We start from the raw sequence: 17,597 nt of genomic DNA, 5'->3' as shown, positions 1-17,597 counted from the left end.
TTTGGAAACGTTTCTTACTAGTTACTTTGTAGATTTTGCAAAACATACGTTAACCACTTCAGCCCTATATACATTTCAGCCATTTGAATACAAGCTCACACTGCGCCGCAGTGCAAGGCGTTGTGAGCTTGTAGTCGATATCTTCACAATATTTATCTGTGCACCAGAGTCTGTGCTTAGTATGTTTAGTATGTAAGTTGCAACTTGTAAGTGGCAGTTGCTGCTGCCTTAAACAGGCGCTCCCTTGTATCTCAATGGGGCTTCACCTGTATAAAGAAATGGTAAATGGTGCATTTATATAACGCTTAAAAGCGCTTTACAGAGATTATGCATTACATTCACCCATTCACACACAGGCACCAATCGGCACATCGGGAGCAATTGGGGTTCAGCGTCTTGCTCAAGGACACTTTGACACTAACTCTGGGGGAGCCTGCTTGGGATCGAACTGGGAACCTTGCGGTTCTCACCCGGCTGCTCTACCAGCCACTCTACCCCTGAGACACTGGCGTCCCCGATTGTTTGATAAAGATCAATCAATCCCAAAAAAAAGGAAGTGCTCTAGGGTTGTCTGCCGACTCGGCCAGTTAAGAGTTATATTCAAGTTGTGTGCTGGTATTTTGTGACGAAAATAGAAAGCGTGTCGTATCGCGATGTGTTTTGCGAGCTTGTAGATCTGCTATCATCGATGTGCGATTACCGGCGCTACAACTAAAAGGCTTCAGCATACTCCAACTGAACACAAACTGCGTTCGGCTTCGAACAAAATATCAAAAATAAATAAATAAATAAGTGAATATCTAAAACTTTGTTTTAAACTAATAAGTGTGCTCTGTGTTTCAGACCCGACGTGGCTGTCTACCAACCTGGGCGTTGTGATCTGCATAGAGTGCTCAGGCATCCACAGGGAGATGGGCGTCCACTACTCCAGGATACAGTCTCTGGACCTGGATGTGCTGGGAAACTCTGAGCTGCTGGTGAGTACAGTACAGTACAGTGAAACTCTGACCCAGTACAACTCTGACCCAGTACAACTCTGACCCAGTACAACTCTGACCCAATACAACTCTGACCCAGTACAACTCTGACCCAGTACAACTCTGACCCAGTACAACTCTGACCCAATACAACTCTGACCCAAGCCAATACGGTCTGTCTGTCTCCCCGAACACTGTCTCCTCAGTTTCCTACTTTCTGTCTCTCCCTACACTGTTCTCCCTCTCACTTGTCCTACTGTCTGTCTTTAATACACTGTCTCCCTCTCACTTGTCATGTCTTTGTCTCCTACACTGTCTCCCTCTCAGCTCAGCTGTCCTACTTTCCGTGTCTGTCTGTCTGTCTGTCTGTCTGTCTGTCTGTCTGTCTGTCTGTCTGTCTGTCTGTCTGTCTGTCTGTCTGTCTGTCTGTCTGTCTGTCTGTCTGTCTGTCTGTCTAAACACTGTTTCCCTCTCAGCTTCCCTGTCTCTCTCCTACACTGTCTCCCTCTCAGCTTTCTTATACTATCTATCTCTCCTACACTGTCAACCCCTCAGATTTCCTCGCCTACAATGTCTGTATACATTTGATGAATGAGATAACAAGGAGAACTTGGTCTACTGATCTCATGTGTGTGTGTGTGTGTGTGTGTGTGTGTGTGTGTGTGTGTGTGTGTGTGTGTGTGTGTGTGTGTGTGTGTGTGTGTGTGTGTGTGTGTGTGTGTGTGTGTGTGTGTGTGTGTGTGTGTGTGTGTGTGTGTGTGTGTGTGTGTGTGTGTGTGTGTGTGTGCGTGTGTGTGCGTGCGTGCGTGCGTGTGCGCGTGTGTGCGTTGCTTCTGCCCTATGTAGCTGGCAAAGAATGTTGGCAACGCCGGCTTCAACGACATCATGGAGGCAGACCTGTCCACTCAGGGCGTCACCAAGCCCAGCCCCGGCAGTGACATGTGAGTACTTTTAGAATTGGCCTCATGTCTAAATGGGTTAAAAGCACTTTCTGCCTATGTTGGAATGTAACAAGCATTCTGATAGGCTGAGGACATAGGCAACAAGGCACAATGAAGCAGCAGTGTTAGGAGACTAGTAGAGTTAGGAGAAATGTCTATTTGACTTAGGCAATTATGCTATGAGGCTAACGATATGTGATTATTGGCCTAAATTGACTAGAGTTACAATATTTACAAGTTACAATATTAACGCTTCTGATAAAGTAGCGATAATAATTGGCCAGTAGTAATGGCCGATAACTACTTCCGGTTCACCGGGGTGAATTACGGGGCATTTCAAAATAAAATGCCCCTTGCCTCCATCTCTACATCTCTCTTTTTGGTGATTTATGTGATTTGTTTTTGTTTTCTTAATTTGTTTTGTTTGTAGTTGTATGTATTTTTTGTCATATGTTGTATGTTGGACCAAGGGTGGGGGGGTAGTTGTAAGGGCACAAAGTGTGTGTGTGTGGGGGGGGGGGTAGTACTTTTGACATCATATGGCTACTGTATTGGGCTATAATGTACTTGTTTGTACTTCACTCTGGATTGTCAAAAGCAATAAAGGGTTAATAAAAAAAAAATCTCTCTTTTTGGGACTCGAGCTAAAACGAACTAAATCCCTAAAGTGTGAATTCCATGTGTGTGTCTCGTGCAGGCAGATCAAGAAGGACTACATCCTCAGTAAGTACACAGAGAGGTGTTTTGCGCGTCCACACTGCGCCGACGCAGCGTCCAGGCTGCAGGTGCTGGCCGAGGCCGTCCGGAACCGAGACATCCTGGCTCTCATCCAGGTCTACGCAGAGGGAGTGGACCTGATGGAGACCATCCACCAGACCAATCAACACGTAGGACACCACTCACTGCTTCTAGCTAGACCAATGAACATGGGGGGGGGGGGGGGCATAGAAAACATTTGTTTTTCAGCAAACTGTCAGGATTTAGACGACACTTGTAGTCACATCTGTTGTCAGGTTTTAATGGATTAAATAGTGTTGCCGATTATAACTAATTCCGTGGTGTTGTCCGTGCGTCCCACAGGAGCCAGGAGAGACAGTGCTCCATCTGGCTGTTAGGATGGTGGACAGGAACTCGCTCCATATCGTAGACTTCCTGGCCCAGAACAGGTAAGCAACACAGCACAGTATACAGTATACTGTATCATACAGTACATCAGTATACAGTACATCAGTAGTTATCCCCTCTTCTGAAAACGTTTTGTGCCATGGGGACCTCCAGAAGAGAAGATTTGCGTTTAATTAATTACATTTTTGAGGGCCTTTATTCAGCTATTAGTGTAGATTTTCGTCTTACACAAACATTAAATTCCCATTGAGAAATTAATGGAGAATTTACGTCATATGTGGACGAGCAAATCGGCTATTTTCGTCCTACACAAAGATCAAATTCCTATTGACAATGAATGGGGAATTTACGTCATATGTGTCCGATGATGTACCATGATAAGTGCGCCCCTCACTTCACACGGGTGTGATTTTTTTCAAATACTTTCGAAAATGTTAAAACATAGCAGATGTACTTCAAGCTTGTACATCTGCAATTTTTAGCTAGCCGCGGTAACGCATTTAGCCGGAGACCTCCTGGAACTCCTCCAGGGACCCCACTTTGATAGCCACTGCTGTACAAAAGATGTCTGTGTGTAGCATATCAACACTAAATTGAACGCTGTCTGTCTGTCTGTCAGTCAGTCATTCTGTCTGTACACTTCCTTAGCATAGAGCAAGACTGCTGCTCACTTAGGACGCCTTCTCAAAACGCCACGGCGCACGGATAGCCTCAAGGAACCTAGCACCGCACAGCCTCCAGCCTCAATGTGCCCTGCTTTACAAACAGCAAAGCCAACCTCCGAGTTCAATAGATTATGCATCTCTATGGGCAGCAGAACTACAAAGTGCAACACCGAAAGTGAAAATATTCAATAACAGAATATTACCACCAAATTTACATCACACATCAATGGTGTACTTATGATTGTACTACAGCATTTATTCTGTAAACAATCCCCCCCCCCCCTATCAGTAATGTGATCTATTACATCGCATTACCCACACTGAACATCATTTGCTGTTCATATATTCAGAACGGGTAAGGACTAGTTATGTAAATGATCGATCCTGGCTTTGTTTCATTCCACCGGTTAACTGCTGTGCGTGTGTTTGTGTGTGTTTGCGTGCATATGCGTGTGTGTGTGTGCGTGTGCGTGCGTGCGTGCGTGTGCCAGTGCTAACCTGGACCAACAGACCACTAAAGGCAGCACAGCTCTACATTACTGCAGTCTGACCAACAACAGTGAATGCTTGAAGCTGCTGCTCAGAGGAAAGGCCTCTGTCAGCATAGGTAAGACCACTAACTAGTGTGCCTAACCCTTACCTACCCTACCAACCCTCCAAGACAACTAGCATAGGTAAGACCACTAACTAGTGTGCCTAACCCTTACCTACCCTACCAACCCTCCAAGACAACTAGCATAGGTAAGACCACTAACTAGTGTGCCTAACCCTTACTTACCCTACCAACCCTCCAAGACAACTAGCATAGGTAAGACCACTAACTAGTGTGCCTAACCCTTACCTACCCTACCAACCCTCCAAGACAACTAGCATAGGTAAGACCACTAACTAGTGTGCCTAACCCTTACCTACCCTACCAACCCTCCAACACAACTAGCATAGGTAAGACCACTAACTAGTGTGCCTAACCCTTACCTACCCTACCAACCCTCCAACACAACTAGCATAGGTAAGAAATAAAATAAATGGCAAATGGTGCATTTATATAGCGCCTTTATCCAAGGCGCTTTACATAGATTGTGCATTACATTCACCCATTCACACGCACATTCATACACTGATGGCAGCGGAAACCATGCAAGGTACCAACCAGCACATCGGGAGCAATTAGGGGTTCAGTGTCTTGCTCAAGGACACTTCGACACTAACTCTGGGGGAGCCCAGGTTTGAACTGGCGACCTTGCGGGTACCATCCGGAAACTCTACCCCTGACCACTAACTAGTGTGCCTAACCCTTACCTACCCTACCAACCCTCCAAGACAACTAGCATAGGTAAGACCACTAACTAGTATGGATAACCCTTACTTACCAATCCTCCAAGACAACTATCATAGGTAAGACCACTAACTACTAACTAGTGTGCCTAACCCTTACCAACCAACCTTCTAAGACAACTATGATAGCTAAGACCACTAAGCACTAGTGTACCTAACCCTCTAGAAACTGGTTCCCAAACTCTGGGTCGGGACCCATTTGTAGGCCGCGGTGCCTTTATTTATTTTTCTGTGTCCTACATTTTGTTTTTAATTATTATTATTTCAAGAAAAATGAAATAAAAATAAAACATTTCCAAAAAAGCAAGCATGTTCATGAATTAAAAAATGCCAGTAATGTCATGAAGAAATCAAAGAAAATCTAAGAATTGTCATAAAGTAGAAAACCAATGTTTAAGGAGTAGTGAAAATAGCCGAATAGCAGATCTGCTGTTTTCACAAGTTTGGGTCCCGGCGAGAACATAACATTTCTGCTGTGGGTCACGGGATAATAAACCCAGCCTAATGCATACCAAACCGGCGGCAGGCCTTGGAATTTGAAGCACTTGGAAACCGACCACTGGCCTACACTGCACCAGCGTAGCTCCTAATCACATGGTTTGTCATTTCAGCAAATGAAGCGGGCGAGACACCACTGGACATCGCCAAACGCCTGCGTCACACCCAGTGTGAGGAACTGGTGAGTTGTGGTGGCACTGGTTATACTGTGTCACACCCAGTGTGAGGAACTGGTGAGTTGTGGTGGCACTGGTTATACTGTGTCACACCCAGTGTGAGGAACTGGTGAGTTGTGGTGGCACATGGTTATACTGTGTCACACCCAGTGTGAGGAACTGGTGAGTTGTGGTGGCACTGGTTATACTGTGTCACACCCAGTGTGAGGAACTGGTGAGTTGTGGTGGCACATGGTTATACTGTGTCACACCCAGTGTGAGGAACTGGTGAGTTGTGGTGGCACATGGTTATACTGTGTCACACCCAGTGTGAGGAACTGGTGAGTTGTGGTGGCACTGGTTATACTGTGTCACACCCAGTGTGAGGAACTGGTGAGTTGAGGCGGCACATGGTTATACTGTGTCACACCCAGTGTGAGGAACTGGTGAGTTGTGGTGGTTACAGTATAGCCACACTCACATTCTCTATGCCAACGTTGTCACTGGGCCTGTCACAGTCAACACGTATAGTCACCTGACTGCAATGACTTAATCCTTAGACTGACCGATTCTACAAATGCCTTCTAAATCAGTGTTCCTCAAATCTTTTCGTACCCCCAAAATGATATGTACTTGGCCGCCGACCCCCATCTGAAAATGTTGGAGAAGATTTATTCAAATTATTCAAGATATTTCTTGAACACTTGTGTTAACAAATAGCAGATAAGCTCGCAGTGCGGCACGAAGTGGCGCACTGCGAGCTTGTACTGTATATCTGCTAGCCAGCAAAAATCTAAAGTGACACAGATGCTTTCCCAGTTTTAATGGCTTAAAGGACCACATCTCTTCATATAATTGGTCCTCACTAATGTTCATGATAAAACACCCAATTTCTTTCCTACTCAGTCTGTGTCTCATAGGAGGGCTTTGGGCAGTTCGGACACCCGTCCACCAGTGACATCATCATTAGGCAGATTTTTTTTTAAACGAGATTTGTTTTAAAATATATTTAGATTCTTATTATCGTGAGAACGATGGCTTCAACTTTTGCATTGCAACTTTTCAGGAAAAGAAAGCCTGCCGTTTCTATTAGCTTGGATTCACCATCGATGATGTCACTGGTGGACGGGTTTCTGAACTGCCCACAGCCTTCCTATGAGACACAGACTGAGTAGGAAAGAATTGTGGTATTTTAGCATCTTGAACATTAGTTAGGACCAATTATAGGAAGAGAAGTTGAAAAGTGGTGAAGTGGTCCTTTAACCCATTCAGGCCTGACGTCGAAATTTAAAAAAAAATTCGGAAAGAAAAAGGCACATTTTAACGATTTTTCAAAAATAGCAGACCTACAAGTTCATAGCGCGCCACTCGGTGGCGCGCTATGAGCTTGTAGATCTGCTATTTTTCAATAGCTAAATTATAACATAATGTTTAAAACACCAAAAGGGGTTCCCGCCCAAAATGGGTTAATGGTTAATGTGGTTAAACGCTAACGTGACATGGATGCGTTCCAGGTCTCAATGGATTAAGGACTTTCACATTTTCTTCTCCCCACATTTTAACAACACAATCTTGTTGGGACACACAGACAGACATACAGGACTTACCATACATAGATACCACACATTTTGTACAAACTACATTTGGGAAGTCCTTGACGCGAAACATATTCTAGACCAGGGGTTCTCAACGTTTTTGGCCGGGGACCCCCGGAAATGCTTTGGCAATGTCTCGGGACCCCCGCCCCGCCCCCTCCCGACCCCCAATATAAATTGACTGCTACAATAACCTTAAACCATTTTGGGCGGGAACCCCTTTTGGTGTTTTAAGCATTGTTATAATTTAGCTATTGAAAAATAGCAGATCTACAAGCTCATAGCGCGCCACCGAGTGGCGCGCTACGAGCTTGTAGGTCTGCTATTTTTGAAAAATCGTGAAAATAAAATTTTAAAAAAAAATGTTTTTTTTTTTTTTTTTTTTTTGGAAAATAATTTGGGGACCCCCTAAAATAATTTGGCGACCCCCCGAGGGGTCGCGACCCACGGGTTGAGAACCCCTGTTCTTGACGACCTCTCTGTTGCGAGAGTGACAGCAGCAGCTTTTTAAGGTTTTAAAAGACGAGGTTGTAAATAATGCTGTGTGTTTCTGCGTCTTTCTTCCAGCTGATCCAGGCCCAGGCGGGGAAGTTCAACGTTCACGTTCACGTAGAGTATGAATGGAGGCTGAGGAACGAAGAAGACCTGGACGAGAGTGAAGATGAGATGGAGGATAAGGTGAGATCCTCTCCACTTCTCTCCTCTCGTGTAGATTTGTATAATTGGTCCTCACTAATGCTCAAGATGCTCACTTTGGCCCCTTTTCCACCAAAAGAACTTTGGTTCTAGAACTGGTTCCGTTCTAGATTCTTGTGGTGCTTTCATGGAACCGTTTTTTTTTTGTTCCCAAACACCTTTTCTAGGGTTCTGAACCAATAGATTTTCAGTGGAAACATTCTGAACTGGTTCAATATTAGGCGGGGGGGAAAAATAACCGAACCGGTTCAACCCCCGGTGGAAAAGGGGCATCAGTGCCTCAGACGAGGTTCATGGAGTTTCTATCGGAAGCTTTCTGTAGATTCCCCATTATTGTCATTGGCAGGCAAGTTTCTGATCCAGCGCACCAACGAGACACATCATGAGTAGACCGAAATGGAGCCATCTGAAAATGAGCATTCGTGGAAAAGATAAAGATAAAGAAATTACATAATGAGGAGGTTGAAAATGTGTGAAGTGCTGTACTCTGTCCTGGAAGTAAAGAACTAAACCCTCATACTCGCTCCACGACCGTTTTGCTGTTCCCTCCGTGCAGCCGATCCCCCAGAGGAGAGAGGAGCGTCCGGTGAGTTGTTTCGTCCCCGGGGGGACGACGGGTTCGCCGCTGCAACCCTCGCTGGCGGCTCTGGCGCGCGACGCGGCCTGCCTGGCCCGGGACAAGCAGCGAGCCAACGTCCCCGTGGACCACCGCGACCACCGTCCCAGCATGATGCTCAGCAACGAGACCTACGGCACCATGCTGGACCTCAGCCCGCCCCCGGTGGTCCCCGCCGGGGCGGCCCATCCACCGCTGCCGCCGAGAGTTCCCGCTAAAGGTTGGTGCCTCTATGTCAGAATTAGGCATGGGATGTGGGACGATAATCGTCACGATAATCGAAATATGCTTAAAACTTCAAATGCCACTTTTGTTAAACACTTGTACCCCCCGGCATCCCTATTCTGGGCGGAACATTCGCCAAACAAATAGCCGATCTGCAAGCTCACGGTCAATAGGCCTATCTCACAGCCCGCTTTCCACGCCCACTTCCGGTAAATAGTGGTGTCTTTAACATTAGCATTTACACGTTTTTTTCTCTGGAGAATCTAAGTACATTTTCTAATGTAAAAATGTGACAGACCAATATTATTATGAAGCAAACAAGATGGTAAATCAGGTCGAACAGATAGAACAAACCTTACCTTGAGAAAACAAAAGTTGTAGACTTCTTAAATTACCTCGGTTAACATGTAGTGTCTATGGAGTGACGTCACGCTATCACCACTAACCCCGAAAGGGGGCGTATTTAGGGGGGCGGGGAAATTCTGTGACTTATTTGTGATCATTGTTCATTTAAGATTTTATATAAATGACAATAACAGTTATTGTACTATCCCTAGTCAGGGTTTCCAAACGTCACAAATTACGTAGGCAAGTCAGGAAGTGACATCGAATATTACATTGGAAGCCACTTGTGTGTTCGAATCCACCGTGGCGCATCCGGGTTTGTCGAGTGTCTATGCCAGTGGTTCTCTCAACAATTTTGGCCCAGGGCACATAATAATGTTTTCATCCATGGTACCCCTCTCTGACAGATCGAAAATAACTTGTACTTGACGTGAAACCACTTGGAACACCAGTATCCCTATTCTGGGGTGGAACATTCACCAAGAATATATATATATATATATATTTATTTTGGTGTACGTTGATTGAAAAAGAACACACCAAGTACAGTGCAAAGTAATAAGTATAGAGTAAAGTGGTTAAACTGACATTGATGAATTCCAAATAGTATATCAATGTATTCTGTGGCACCTCTGGGACCGGCATCCACTTTGAGAAACCCTGTTGTATATACGAACACAGAAGGGAAGCCCGGGCCAGGGAGGGTGATGTGTATCACTGGCACTGCACCTAATCCCACGGGCTGGGGGCGGCACCGGTCAGCAGGGAGTGTTGGGCGGGAAGAGTAGGATGAAGTCCCTACGTCCTCCCGGTGGGGGCTCCTCACTGGCATCCGAGTCGGTAGGCAGTGACCACAATATGCGGGGGACTGGGGAGGAATCGATTTGGCCAAAAAAAGGGTGAAGAAAAAAACATACTAAATAACCCGAGACCACTATGACAGGTCCTGGACATAACAAAGCCGCTGCCATGGAGACCGTAGGAAGACAGAGGTCATCGTCTGACCCTCCCAACCCTCACACCCCGGAGAGGAACATGTCCATGTATGGTAAGTCCTGTCTGTCTGCGTGTCTGTCTGTCTGCGTGTCGACCATCGGGAAAGATGCCGATACTGGTAGGCCTAGTAGGCCTCGAGTAGGCCAGCCTATGCCATTCTGACACCACGCAATATATCACATGGTATTTCATTTACAGTAATATTCATGAATTGAAGTTGCACTACTACGGTTTTGAATTCTTACCGTACAATTTTACATTCAGTGTCCATTTGGTTCCATTTGTACACTCGCCGGTATGTAAGCTAAGATGTCATTGTATGTCTGGAGTGTATATGGTATATTATGTTTTTACGTTTCCTTTTAACCCATTTTGGGCGGGAACCCCTTTTGGTGTTTTAAACGTTATGTTATAATTTAGCTATTGAAAAATAGCAGATCTACAAGCTCATAGCGCGCCACCGAGTGGCGCGCTATGAGCTTGTAGGTCTGCTATTTTTGAAGCGAGGATTTAGAAGATTTTTTTGTAATTTTGAGGTCAGGCCGAAATGGGTTAAAACAAGCTTTAGCTTTGATGGTACGCATATCGCCTGGAAGACGATTCCAGACTGTGCTATTGACCTATACGATACTGTGCGTGTGCGTGTGTGTGTGTGTGTGTGACTGTGTGTCAGTTCTTCCCCCGGCGGTCCCTCCTCCCCCGGTGAGCAGGAGGACCAGCACGCTGGACCCCAGGAACACCCCCCTCCCTCCGCTCCCCCCGGCCGCCGTTCCCGCGGCGCTGCCGGCGGCAGCACCGCCGATGGGACCGCCGCCTCCTCCGTCCGCCGCCGCGGCGACATCGCCGTCGTTCAGACAGCCTCCTCCCCCTCCGCCCGTCCCCGCTCACCAGAGCGGACGCAGCAGCGCCGGACCCAAGAGTCCCAAAACACCTGCTGTCGGGTAGGTGCCGGTGGGCGTTGAGAAGCGTTGAGTAGCCTGCTATCCACTGATTTGACCCGTTTATGTCATGATCACAAAGCCATATACTACTGAAGAAGACGCATTCATTGATGGATAATTGAGTACCACAGATATTGTTTTAACCACTGACTCCTGTCCTGTACATGTGTATTAACCTGGTTATAACCACTCCCCCTTGAAATCACATAAGGGAATTCAATGTTTTCAAGGGGGAGTGGTTAACCAGGCTACGTACGTACGTGTGTGTGTGTGTGTGTGTGTGTGTGTGTGTGTGTGTGTGTGTGTGTGTGTGTGTGTGTGTGTGTGTGTGTGTGTGTGTGTGTGTGTGTGTGTGTGTGTGTGTGTGTGTGTGTGTGTGTGTGTGTGTGTGTGTTGGTGTTGGTGTTTTCAGCTTGGGGCAGAAATTCCCCAAAAGACCTCCAGTTAGGATGAGATCGTTTGACAAATCAGGTACACACACACACAAATGTATGCCATGTCCATTTATTGATGTGTTTCAAAAGTCATGTAAATAAATGCCATTTTATGTAGATATTTTAAATGAATACTCAATTCTGAATGATTGGTCAATTTCACTGAAAGTACTGCATTTATTTACTTGAGTAAAAGTATCAATAGGCTATATTCACTAGTAAAAATGTAATCAAAATTTACTTGAGTAAAAGTACGAAAGTATTGGCATAAAAATACACAAAGTACTGTACCAAAAGTAAACGTACTCATTATGCAGAATGTCCCATTTCACAAGGTATCATAATGTATAAAATGTATTAAAATATTTTGAAAATTGTAGATCTACAAGCTCACAACAGGCCGTGAGCTTTTAGATTGTCTATTTTCAAATAGTAGTAGTTCATGTTAAATAATAATCAAAATCTACAAAGCAACTAGTAAATCAAGTTTTCAAATAATACAATATTGCCTCTGGGATCAGATGTATTGGAGTAGAAGTAAAAGTATTGAAAATGGAAAATACTCCAGTAAAGTAAAAGTACAGTGACTCAGTGAGTACAGTGAGTAAATCTACTTAGTTACTTTACAACACTGCATTCCAAAACCAAAGCCCAAACTAGATCCAGACAGGGTGACTCGACACAGAGCTCCTCAGTGTACATTAATTGGATACAGTGTGCGTTTTATTGATTGATTGATTGATTGATAAAAATCGAGTTTTGTCTCTTGCAGCTTCGGGTCCGGTTCATCCCAAATCCCCTCAGAACTCCAGTCCCACCTCTCCTCCTACACCCAAACCCAGAACCACCATCCCTGTAAGCTCACACATGCACGCACACATTTTACCTCATTGAACGCCAAGGACGTGTTTTTCATGAAATCCCGTGGCACCAGGAACGTCTTTAACGTGTTTCTGAGCTTTGTATTAATTAATAATCGTATCGCTATATCGCACACAATTCTGGGGCCCGCCGGTCTTTGAGCTGGATTGAACAACGCGCCAATGTTAGTGGCTAAATACTAAATCCTGGTTACCATGCAGTTAAAATATGAATGCTTTTGAAGACTATTAAATAGACGACGATCACATTAGCTATAGCCGATTTTCTATAGAGGGTATGCGCGTGACATCATCATCAAACCCGGAAGTTATGCAGGAATGCCAACGATTCTCGTTTCGTATCGAAATCGACATTCGTTACAGTGTATCAAAATCACCAGCCGACTTGCGATATTTCATTGCATGCGCACGGCCGTCCGTTTATTCACCCCGGAACGTTTCTCACAGGACTAGTTTCAGCCTGTCGGACCTTATATGCCGGTGCACAACCCAGCCTGTAGCTCATTGCGGTGCCATCATCAGAGCAGACAACAAACAACACACCCAAATTCACCCAAAGGAAGAAGCTGTTTATATCACTGTTTATATAGTATGGTTGTGTACAATAGCGGAGTGAAAGGTTCCATATGGGGCTGCCTGGAGTCTGGACTGGCGCTGGCCTCCACGCTATGGCTGCTTCGACATGTATCGCTATCGCATCGAGACGAGGACCGCAGCACGAAGCTGTGTTCGGTGCGAGACATGAGGCAGCCAGCGTGGAGGCTGACGCTAGTCAAGCCCATGGAACCTCTCCCTGAAGCTGCTACATTAGAGCGGCAGAGTGAGCTCCTTTAGTGGGGCTAATGCTAGTAGTATAGGAGTAGCCCTGAAACATGACTGTGAACCAGCCATGTGAACCATGGCTAGTATAGGAGTAGCCCTGAAACATGACTGTGAACCATGGCTAGTATAGGAGTAGCCCTGAAACATGACTGTGAACCAGCCATGTGAACCATGGCTAGTATAGGAGTTACCAGCTAGCGCCCCTAAAAAACAACTAGAGGCAAAAACAAAAGCTAGTGGCTAGCGCCAAGCCGCCCCATCATTGCTTAATCTTTAGTATATTCACTATTCATTGATTCACTGGCATACCTTTGAAAAAAGTGTGTGTGTGTGTGTGTGTGTGTGTGTGTGTGTGTGTGTGTGTGTGTGTGTGTGTGTGTGTGTGTGTGTGTGTGTGTGTGTGTGTGTGTGTGTGTGTGTGTGTGTGTGTGTGTGTGTGTGTGTGTGTGTGTGTGTGTGTGTGTGTGTGTGTGTGTGCGCGCGTGTGTGCGTGTGCGTGTGCGCCTGCGTGCACTGTGCATCAGAAACAGCGCCCCCAGAGGGTGAAGGCCATCTACAACTGTGCGGCTGACAACCCAGATGAGCTGACGTTCACAGAGGGAGAGGTGATCGTGGTGGACGGAGAGGATGACCCGGAGTGGTTGGTAGGTTCCATTGTTCAGGTTCCAACAGTCCCGACAGGCATTAGTCCGACACCCTACCCAACCCTAATCCAGACAGTGGCCTTGTGGTTAGAGTGTCCGCCCTGAAACTGGGAGGTTGGGGGTTTGATCCCCGGCCTAGTCATACCAAAGACTGTAAAAATGGGACCCAATGCCTCCCTGCTCGGCACTCAGCATCAATGGGTTGGATTGGGGGGTCAAATCAACTGATGAAAATGATTCCCGAGCGTGGCAAATGGAGATGGGTCAAATGCGGAGAACAAATTCCACTGCGGTAACAAATGTGTGACAAATCATATGACTTTGACTTTGAAACCTAACCTTACAGGAAGCCATGGGTTAGTTTTAACCTGCCATGCATGTTGGGAGCCACGTGTTAGTTTTTACCTGCTGCGCATGTCGGGAGCGGTGGTGTATTCGTACTAATGGCTGTTGGACTGTTAAGTATGCACCCCGGTACCACTCTGGTTCTGCTGCCACCATGGATTTAATACAAAAAATGTGGGAACTAAAACAAGTTTTTAATCTTAAAACGTTGGCAACCACTGTAATCATGAACCCCTCAAAACCGGTAAAGCATCTGTGTCATTTTAGATTTGAGTTCAATCACATTCTTTTATACTTTGGCTAAAAAAAATAGTCCGATAATGTATACAAGCGAATAGCGCGTCAGTTTGTGCTGCGCTATGAGCTTGTAGAGCGCGCTGTGAGTGTAACAAATAGAACCATTTGCACACTTTCAGAGTTATGGGTGTCCGTGGAATCTAAGGCATAACCAACTTGGGGGTCCTTGACATTAAAAGGTTTGAGAACCACTGATGTGATAATTGTCGCAGGCCTGTGTCTTAACAACTTGTGTTTCATGTTGATTGTGCGTGTGTCAGATCGGCCATATTGAAGGAGAGCCCAGCAGGAGAGGAGTGTTTCCCGTCACCTTTGTTCACTTCATCACAGACTGATGACGTCACTTCCTGTCACCAGGATGGAACTTCCTGCATGCCACTGCCGGCTTGTACCAGTTATATTCTTGTCACCACGGTTACGTTTGTTACAAAAAAAAAAAAAAAAAAACAACATTCTGGTTGACATCTTCTTAAAAATGCTGTGAGTGATATTTCTTTATTTTTAATTTTTGGCTCTATATTCATTGCTCTAGATGGAGTGTATGTTCAGTAACAGGGGTCTCCCTAGCTCTGGTCCATAGCTCTAATGCCGTTGCATTTAGAGCTATGTTACCGATGACTTCCGGGGCTCGCATGAATGCAGACCAGCCTCTCGTCTAATAACAAGCGTAAATAAAAAGAACGTTTTTGCTACTCACCAATACAAAGGCGGGTTGTGTCATTAGAAAGCCTACTTTCCTTAGTGGAAGCACTCTGAGCCCCCCTACCACACGTATAAAAGGTACTTTTTGGCCAAAAAGGGATTTGTTTTCCACCGGCAAAAAAAATACTTGTAGTTACTCCACTGCGCCCGATATTGCCAAGAGAAAACCATAGAGAATATTTTTCCTCTTCAGTAAACGGAAAATACATTTTCCGGTCGGGATACCCAGTTCATCCAATCAGGAGAGAGAGAGAGAGAGAACTCGTGCAGAGAGTGTTAGAGAGGCAGGGGCTGAAGTCCCATAAGAGACAACTCTTGGCCCAAAATAGCGAAAATAGCAGATCTACAAGATCATTGAGAGCTTGTAGATCAGCTACCCTGCACTCTTTATCTACTGGAGATGCGGTGTACGACATGGATTTCGAAAAACAAATTCGTTCAATGCAAAATGCTGCGTTCAAGAAGTTCAGGAGACTTTGGGGGGGGAAAAAAACAATTCTCCTGAATGCTGCCTTCCGGCAGGGCATGGAAAGGAGAGGAGGGCATTTGCATTTGTTTCACCACAGTAAATGCTGCGTTCGTGGTCTGGAGAGTTGTTTTACAGGCGGGTAAAAGGGCAGGGGCTGAAGCCTCCTTTGATATCTATGTGTGCACGTCCCTGGACATTCTGGCAACCCACCTGAAAATGTATTTTCCATTCACTAAAGAAGCTGAAGAGAGAGAGAGAGGGGGGGGGGGGGGGGTGTCGGTTACTGAACAAACACTCTATATATAGCAATGATTACTGCCAGCACATAGAGCTTTGACTTTTTAATCAATCACGTCACTTTTACGTCACTTTTAACATACATTTTAATTAAATTGTGATATTATCAAACATATCGGACAGTCTACATTTCCCAAAATGAAATGCATGCATTCAATTGAGTCTGAACAGAAGCAGAGATAAAACACGATCCCCACCAGACCAAGGGTCATCGCCATGTTAGCTTGTGGTGGACCTATTTTTGTCGTAATTCCATTTTGTGAGACACAAAGCGCTAGCCCTGAATGACCATAACAGGTCTGTAACTCTGAGAGTGTGACAAATGGAACCAAATGCACCCTTAGCCTACAGGTCCATTTGGTTCCATTTGTACACTCAGATTTAAGTGGGTCTGTGAAAATAAAATAAAAAGTTTAAGAACCACTGTCCTAGTGGACTTTTAATGTGCCATACATAGTGTCATTGTGTCATACATATTCAGAAGAAAACCTGGAGATTGACCTTCAGTAATTGGGTCTTGTGAAAAAACAAAATCTAAAATTTGCCATGGACAAGGACAAGTCTTGCCACGGACACATTGGTGACCCGGCCCTACACCAGGGGTTCTCAACGTTTTTGGCCGGGGACCCCCGGAAATGCTTTGGCAATGTCTGGGGACCCCCGCCCCGCCCCCTCCCGACCCCCAATATAAATTGACTGCTACAATAACCTTAAACCATTTTGGGCGGGAACCCCTTTTGGTGTTTTAAGCATTGTTATAATTTAGCTATTGAAAAATAGCAGATCTACAAGCTCATAGCGCGCCACCGAGTGGCGCGCTACGAGCTTGTAGGTCTGCTATTTTTGAAAAATCGTGAAAAAAAGAAATTTGGGGACCCCCTAAAATAATTTGGCGACCCACGGGTTGAGAACCCCTGCCCTAGACCAGGTTTGGGTCCCGGGGGTCCCTTTCCTAGAAATTGATTATTGGAGTCAAAAGTACAATATTTGAAAGGTATTGGGAGTGAAAGTAATACGTATTTGTAAATGAGGACAACCGTACCTGTTTTTTCTTTCTTTTCTTTTTTTGTGAATACGTACGCTTGTTTAATGAGCTGCTATGGTACCCTGCTAATATACTGCAATAAAAAAGAAATAGAAACATATCTCTCATATATATATTAGGATGTCAAACTGGCTAAGGGGTTGCAGGGTATGTCAACATTAATGTGTATATCAGAGAATAAACAAACATGCATCCAGCTAGAATCATTGATGTGTCACTAAAATGTGTTGAAATTAGTGTTTGGTTACATGCAGATTAAAGAAACATTCCTCCTGATGTAAATATTAATGGTTTTACACTTTTTCTCGGTAAACGCCCAAACTTTCCAGAGTTATTTTTTACCCTCCTTTTCTCCCCAATTGAATTGTTATGTCAAATCATTCCTCCACATACAGATCTTTTGCAGCTGTTGTATCCTACTGAAGCCCAACACACACCGTCTGTGAACGCCGCGTGTCAAAACAGCCGCCTCCGTTATTTTTCAATGAACCTATCCCACACCGGCGGCGTCAGACGCACGTTGGCACGCGTTCACGCCTCGCCTGACGCTC

General features: G+C 45.3%; 1 protein-coding gene across 4 annotated transcripts in view; it reads left to right on the top strand.

Annotated features, from left to right (window-relative positions):
• The window catches only part of LOC306941344 (arf-GAP with SH3 domain, ANK repeat and PH domain-containing protein 2-like), a 46,436-nt gene extending 29,108 nt beyond the window's left edge, over positions 1-17,328 (top strand). For 2 of the 4 annotated variants that reach the window (XM_079526764.1, XM_079526762.1), the window contains 14 exons: positions 844-977; positions 1,824-1,918; positions 2,616-2,805; positions 2,999-3,084; positions 4,200-4,315; positions 5,655-5,722; positions 7,859-7,969; positions 8,544-8,823; positions 10,117-10,221; positions 10,843-11,110; positions 11,523-11,581; positions 12,317-12,399; positions 13,772-13,891; positions 14,794-17,328. In XM_079526764.1, coding sequence (XP_079382890.1) covers positions 844-977; positions 1,824-1,918; positions 2,616-2,805; positions 2,999-3,084; positions 4,200-4,315; positions 5,655-5,722; positions 7,859-7,969; positions 8,544-8,823; positions 10,117-10,221; positions 10,843-11,110; positions 11,523-11,581; positions 12,317-12,399; positions 13,772-13,891; positions 14,794-14,868 — 1,790 coding nt within the window. In that variant the 3' untranslated portion in view covers positions 14,869-17,328. The remainder of the gene's footprint in view (positions 1-843; positions 978-1,823; positions 1,919-2,615; positions 2,806-2,998; positions 3,085-4,199; positions 4,316-5,654; positions 5,723-7,858; positions 7,970-8,543; positions 8,824-10,116; positions 10,222-10,842; positions 11,111-11,522; positions 11,582-12,316; positions 12,400-13,771; positions 13,892-14,793) is intronic. The other 2 variants (XR_013792125.1, XM_079526763.1) reach the window with 2 other exon arrangements.
• The last annotated feature ends 269 nt before the right edge of the window (positions 17,329-17,597 follow it).

Source organism: Electrona antarctica, assembly GCF_951216825.1.
Source record: "Electrona antarctica genome assembly, chromosome: 17".
Classification (NCBI taxonomy): Eukaryota; Metazoa; Chordata; class Actinopteri; order Myctophiformes; family Myctophidae; genus Electrona; species Electrona antarctica.
This window is presented reverse-complemented; position numbering and strand designations above follow the sequence as displayed.